Source organism: Lotus japonicus, chromosome 2, assembly GCF_012489685.1.
Source record: "Lotus japonicus ecotype B-129 chromosome 2, LjGifu_v1.2".
NCBI lineage: Eukaryota > Viridiplantae > Streptophyta > Magnoliopsida > Fabales > Fabaceae > Lotus > Lotus japonicus.
The window spans coordinates 93,005,373-93,011,372 of NC_080042.1; the positions used below are offsets into that span (position 1 = coordinate 93,005,373).

A 6,000-nucleotide genomic window follows, 5' to 3' on the forward strand; every position below is an offset into this window, starting at 1 on the left:
AATTAATTAATTGATTAATTAATGAAGCAAAATATGGAAAAGAAGAAAAACAAAAGTCTTTTTTTTAATAACACAAACCGCCATTTTTAACCCAATAAAAAAAAATGTCATATCAATAAAGATAATGTATTCAAGTAGTACATGTTTAATTCAAGTGTTCAAGTCGAGAGCCTTGTAAATAGAGAAGTCTCTGTTGGGAGAGTTAATCCCACAATAACGTAGATGTTTCCGCTTCGAGCAGGCGCGTCGATTAACGTCATAAACACCAAAAATGAAAATGTCCTTCCTTAACAGTTAACACTTAACAGTTTAAGTTCCAGTGTGTTCTCTTAACCAGAATCAATTCTTGACACTTTCTTGCTTTGCCTAAAATCTCTTAAACAGAATCAATTTTGAGTTTTGAGTCTCTTGTTTCTGGGCCTTTTCCTCGTACAGAGTCCAGTGTCAGTGTCACCCTCACAATTTTTGTTTGCATTCAAATTCCTCTTTCTCTCGTGATTTCACTTTCTTCCACCTTCCATTCCTTTTGGATTTTCTTTCCTGCAAAACCTGCTCTCTGACAATGCGAATTTTCAGTACCTCTGAACTCGCTGTAGCTCATGTTCCACGCTCATTGTTGTTTCTCGTTTGGGTTTCCACGCTCTCTCTTGTGGCGTCGCAAATTGCACCCTCAAATGAAGGTCAGTGTTCTGTTTCCTGTGTGAAATTCAGATTCTTCTACTCTCTCTTGATTTTTCTTTCCATTGATTCACACATTCCATTTCCATTGCTTTTTTTGTTGATAGGTTTGGCACTTACAAGGTTCAAAGAAGACATCTATGAAGACCCAGATCACGTTTTATACAATTGGAATCCTCTCATATCAGATCCTTGTGACTGGTTTGGGGTTTCTTGTACTGTGGCTAGAGATCATGTCATCAAGCTGTAAGATACCACTGCTCCTTCTATTTGGTGCTTTTTTCCTTTTTTGGTAGTGTTTACTATTTCTCTGTTATGGTATGGATGAAGAATTGATGACATGAATTTCTAAGCTTAGTACATGTTTCTTCTTTGTAGAAACATCTCAGGTTCATCACTGAAGGGGTTTCTTGCACCAGAGTTAGGGCAAATCACCTATTTGCAAGAACTGTATGTTCACTTTCTTGAAAGTCTTTGGTTTAATCATTGTGATTCTCATGTTTCTTGGTTGTGGGGTATCATGGTTGATGCTAATTTCGGGTTCTTATGTTTGTAGAATTTTGCATGGAAACAATCTGATTGGAATAATACCTAAGGAGTTGTGTGTGTTGAAGTCTCTCAAGGTGTTGGATTTGGGAATGAATCAGCTAACGGGACCGATTCCTCCAGAGATTGGAAATATGACCCAGCTTGTGAACATGTAAAAAGAAATTCAATATGCTCTTCCTGAGTAGAGAAAATTATTGACACTCGTACTTATTCAACTTTATTTGCATTGTGGTAGAAACCTGCAGTCCAATGGGTTGACTGGTACGCTGCCTCCGGAACTTGGAAATTTGAGATACCTTCAAGAGCTTTGGCTGGATAGGAATAAGCTTCAAGGACCTGTTCCTGCTGGCGGCAGTTCGAACTATGATTCAAATAAGAATGGGATGTGAGTGTAATTTTTATAGTTGAATTGTTGTGGTTTGGTTTTGAGGATTCCTATTCTTTATAGGAGCCATTCAGTATGCAAAGGGGGGTTGCATTAGGGAGATTCAAAACCGCTATGGCTAAAAAGCATATAGTTAGGCTCTGCACTAAGTCTTTAAAATGCCAAGTTCCACCTATCAAACTTTGGATTTTGTTAATCTGTCTCGATAATTTCATCAGGAATGCATCAGAGGAGAATATAACTGGCTTCTGTAATTCGTCTCAATTAAAAGTAGCAGACTTTTCATATAATTTCTTAGTTGGTAGCATACCAAAATGCTTGGAGAATCTTGAAAGGTACTTTTCTGATTCCCTGGTCAATTGGCATTCTGCTCTTCCACCATATTTAGAAAACATGTACTGTCAAACAGCTTAAGCTATCAAGGGAACTGCCTGCAGAGCAAAGACATCAAGCAGCGGCCTTCGATGCAATGTGGTATGTGTGACACAACCTTTTTAGCATTCAAAATTTAAGGTATTAGGACTTGGGAATGAATTTATGTAATATTTGCAGCGGCCTTCGATGCAATGTGGTATGTGTGTCTTCATAGACATCTCATAAAATTTGAATCATGCAGAAGAAAACGAAATGAGCTCAGTCTTGACTTCATAGTGAAGTGGCTTTCACTGGGATTCACTTTATATTCCTTTACTAAAACCCAACCTGGTGTTAGGACTTGGGAATGAATCTATGTAATATTTGCAAATAATGTGAATTATGTTGAATTCAGTATACACTGGATGACACTCTCTACCTTGAATTGCTCCTTCCTAACTTTTTAAATAACACTGAACTATTATTTTATAGCTGGTGCTTCACCTGCCAAGAGTCAGCCAGTGGTGAACCCAAACCACCAACCTGCTGAAAATGTGCCCAAGCATCATGGGTCATCAAAACCTTCTTGGCTTTTAGCTATAGAAATAGTAATGGGAACTATGGTCGGTTCTCTCTTTCTGGTTGCTGTTCTCGCTGCTTTCCAGAGGTGTAACAAAAAATCAGCTATCATTATTCCTTGGAAAAAATCTGCAAGCCAGAAAGATCATATGACAGTTTATATAGGTTAAGTTTCTTTGTATTATCCTTTCTATATACATCAGATAGTTTGTGAGCCGCTTTTAACATATTTGGCTTTATTTATATGCAGACCCTGAGATGTTAAAGGATGTGAGAAGGTATAGCAGACAAGATCTTGAAGTGGCATGTGAAGACTTCAGCAACATAATAGGATCCTCACCAGACAGTGTGGTCTACAAGGGGACCATGAAAGGTGGACCTGAGATTGCTGTAATTTCTCTCTGCATTAGGGAGGAGCAATGGACAGGGTACCTTGAACTCTATTTTCAGAGAGAGGTAAATGGAAACATTCCAATAACTACCGCACACAAGAATCGACAGACAATAGTTGTCCAAGTTTTTTTCCCAATATTTATTATGCTATTGATTTCATTCAGGTGGCAGAATTGGCAAGGCTAAACCATGAGAATACTGGAAAGTTACTGGGCTATTGTAGAGAGAGCACTCCATTTACAAGGATGTTGGTTTTTGATTATGCTTCAAATGGGACACTCCATGAGCACCTACATTGTTGTAAGTCAACTAACTTCCCTAGCTATTGTATAGATTTTAACTGTTTCAGTTCCTTCAACATGCAATTATGACTGCAGATGAAGAAGGATGCCAGTTCTCTTGGGCACGGCGTATGAATATTGCTATAGGCATTGCACGCGGACTCAGATATTTGCACACAGAAGTTGAACCTCCATTCACTATCTCAGAGCTGAATTCTAATGCTGTATACCTTACAGACGAATTTTCCCCTAAGGTGTGTGCACACTAACTAGTTCAAATCTTCAAACTTAACAATTACCAGCGTGTTCTGTTAGAAACCCAAAAGCTTGCTTGAGTTTTCATTGTCATGAACCTAAATTGCAGTTGATTGATTTTGAAAGTTGGAAGACAATTCTTGAAAGATCAGAAAAGAATTCTGGTTCAATTAGCAGCCAAGGTGCTGTTTGTGTTCTTCCAAACTCCCTTGAGGCGCGCCATCTTGATATCCAAGGAAATGTTCATGCTTTTGGGGTACTCCTACTAGAGGTAATCAGCGGGAGGCCTCCATACTGTAAGGACAAAGGGTACTTAGTGGACTGGGTAAGAAACTTAACAAAATTTGATGATTAGAAGTATATTTTTACAGATTCAGGCAACCCTGATAGAGTGTGATTCTTTACAGGCCAAGCAGTATCTTGAAATGCCAGAAGTAATGTCACATTTGGTAGATCCTGAATTGAAAAACTTTAAACATGATGACCTCAAAGTGATATGCGAGGTAGTAAGTCTTTGTATCAATCCTGATGCAACTGCGCGTCCATCTATGCGAGAATTATGTAGCATGCTGGAGAGCAGAATCGACACATCAGTGAGCGTGGATCTCAAGTCATCATCTTTGGCTTGGGCAGAACTTGCACTTCTATCTTAAGATAGTATTCAAAACTAACAAATCTACACTGAAGCAGAGATATACACAAGTAATTTTTCTCAATACTTGTCTGTTTTTTTCTCCCTTCCATTTTATTTTTATGTAAATGATTACCAATAAGGTATGTGTTAGATAAGCGCGACAAGATCTCGTTGTATAGAAGTAGCAGACAAGTAATCCAGAAGTTGTTAAATAGAAGAAGATTGTATCAGACAAATGTTTCCCTTGATGTACTATTATATTGAGCATAATTGTTTTATTCGTCTTGGGCTATTTACTTAAGTCTTCACTCTTCAGAGATCCGGGAGATTAGGTAAGATATATATAATGATATATGTAGCTAGGTTCACTTTTTAAAGATCTACTCTTCCACTTATTTCTAATGGCCATAATAATGATAAGTCCTTTAAAAAATACCAGATTTATTAATTGACAATAATACAGAGCGGCTAAATAAATAATAAGTTAATAACCGGCATTGGTGCTTGCTCCGGTACCCATAATTATAAATGAATGTATGTACAGGAGTGATGTGTACCACTAATATCAAGACATCTAATCTGATTTTATCCTATGTTCTAATATATCCTTATTTTTTCATTAATCATGAAATAACCCCAATTTTATTTAGTTAACTCAGTAATGACCTCACTTTTATTTCAATCACCAGATTGAAGTGTTCTTCATCTTCATATTTGTTCCTCATGTTATTCAAATACTCATTACCAGAATCCAACATACTCAATCTAACCCAAAAAAGAAGCTTCATGTAAAGTCTCTATCACCCAAAACTTCAAAAAAGGGTCTTGCCACTTATGAATATTGAAGTGAGGATTTCAAACTTTGTGAAATCCTAATGTCTGCCCAGTCTTCTCGGCCATGGATCTCAAAGCCCGGTGGTAGATCTGGGGTTTCAAATTGAAAGCTGCCATGGAACTTGCATCTTGTTCCCCATTTGCTATCAACTTCACATGCCCTGTTCTTCGCAAGCTTCCCTAATTTGTGTTAATTAGGGTTTCCCCAGCTTCCCCCTTTTCTTACCTTTACTTTGTCACGGTGGTTGTTATGGGAACGTTTAACACAACTTCATCATCATTCACCATCACCATCACCAACATCTTCTTCCCCACATAGAACTCCCAACCAAAAATTCTGAAGTTTCGTTTTCTCCCGCTACAAGTTTTTTCTGGAAAAGAAACTGAAAAATAAATTTTTTTAATGTTAATCTTTGCTGCTAGGCCATCGATCTTGCGTTTTTCTTCAATTTGAGGGTGTTTTGGAACCTGAGTTTGTAGAAAGTTTTGTTCTTGGGTATTTGAGTGTTTTCTTCGAATCTCTGGAACTGGAGTTTGCAATTCACATACCACATCAAAGCAATCTTCAATGCCCATGTTGATTAAAAAAATTAAGAAAATAGGATTTTTATATTGTTTTACTTCAAACTTGAAGTAATTTACTTCAAAGCTTTTCTCCTTAAAAGGTAATTCGGATTCCAGATTATATAGATTTGCATGTGCTTATAAAAAAAATCTAGACTTGCTGGTGTGAAGAGGTGAAGAAACTGGTGGGTTGGTCAAGGGTTAACTAATAATTATAATAATTTTTTGGGGTTGATTTAGAATTACAACAAGTTTATTACTTTAATTACTGAACAAAAGAAAATTTTCAGGTGTAAATATGCTATTGGGTCATGTTATTCATGTATCATACCCATAAAAAAATTCCTGTGTACCAGAGAATTTGCCACCGGCATTGGTTATAAACTATTTCAATGGGTGTCGGTCGCAGTGGTTAAAAATGGTTGTTTGGACCCCTAAGTTTGATCCTTAGGAGACACACTCTTCGGGGGAACTTTAGTATTTACCACACCCAT

General features: G+C 37.3%; 1 protein-coding gene across 1 annotated transcript; it reads left to right on the forward strand.

Annotated features, from left to right (window-relative positions):
- The first annotated feature begins 322 nt into the window (after positions 1 to 322).
- LOC130741166 (probable LRR receptor-like serine/threonine-protein kinase At1g63430) lies at positions 323 to 4,388 on the forward strand. Its single transcript, XM_057593979.1, has 13 exons — positions 323 to 680; positions 786 to 924; positions 1,057 to 1,128; positions 1,235 to 1,378; positions 1,463 to 1,612; positions 1,831 to 1,947; positions 2,022 to 2,086; positions 2,459 to 2,710; positions 2,796 to 3,001; positions 3,103 to 3,238; positions 3,316 to 3,473; positions 3,584 to 3,799; positions 3,882 to 4,388. Exons 1-13 carry the CDS (start codon positions 563 to 565, stop codon positions 4,125 to 4,127), a joined length of 2,019 nt encoding a protein of 672 aa, XP_057449962.1. The 5' UTR covers positions 323 to 562; the 3' UTR covers positions 4,128 to 4,388.
- The last annotated feature ends 1,612 nt before the right edge of the window (positions 4,389 to 6,000 follow it).

Excerpts from the sequence above, each read along its gene's own strand:
- LOC130741166 (XM_057593979.1), top strand. The coding sequence starts at position 563 with ATGCGAATTTTCAGTACCTCTGAACTCGCTGTAGCTCATGTTCCACGC. Across the intron at positions 2,711-2,795 it reads TCATATGACAGTTTATATAG|ACCCTGAGATGTTAAAGGAT; the intron begins GTTAAGTTTCTT and ends ATTTATATGCAG. Across the intron at positions 3,239-3,315 it reads CCATGAGCACCTACATTGTT|ATGAAGAAGGATGCCAGTTC; the intron begins GTAAGTCAACTA and ends TTATGACTGCAG.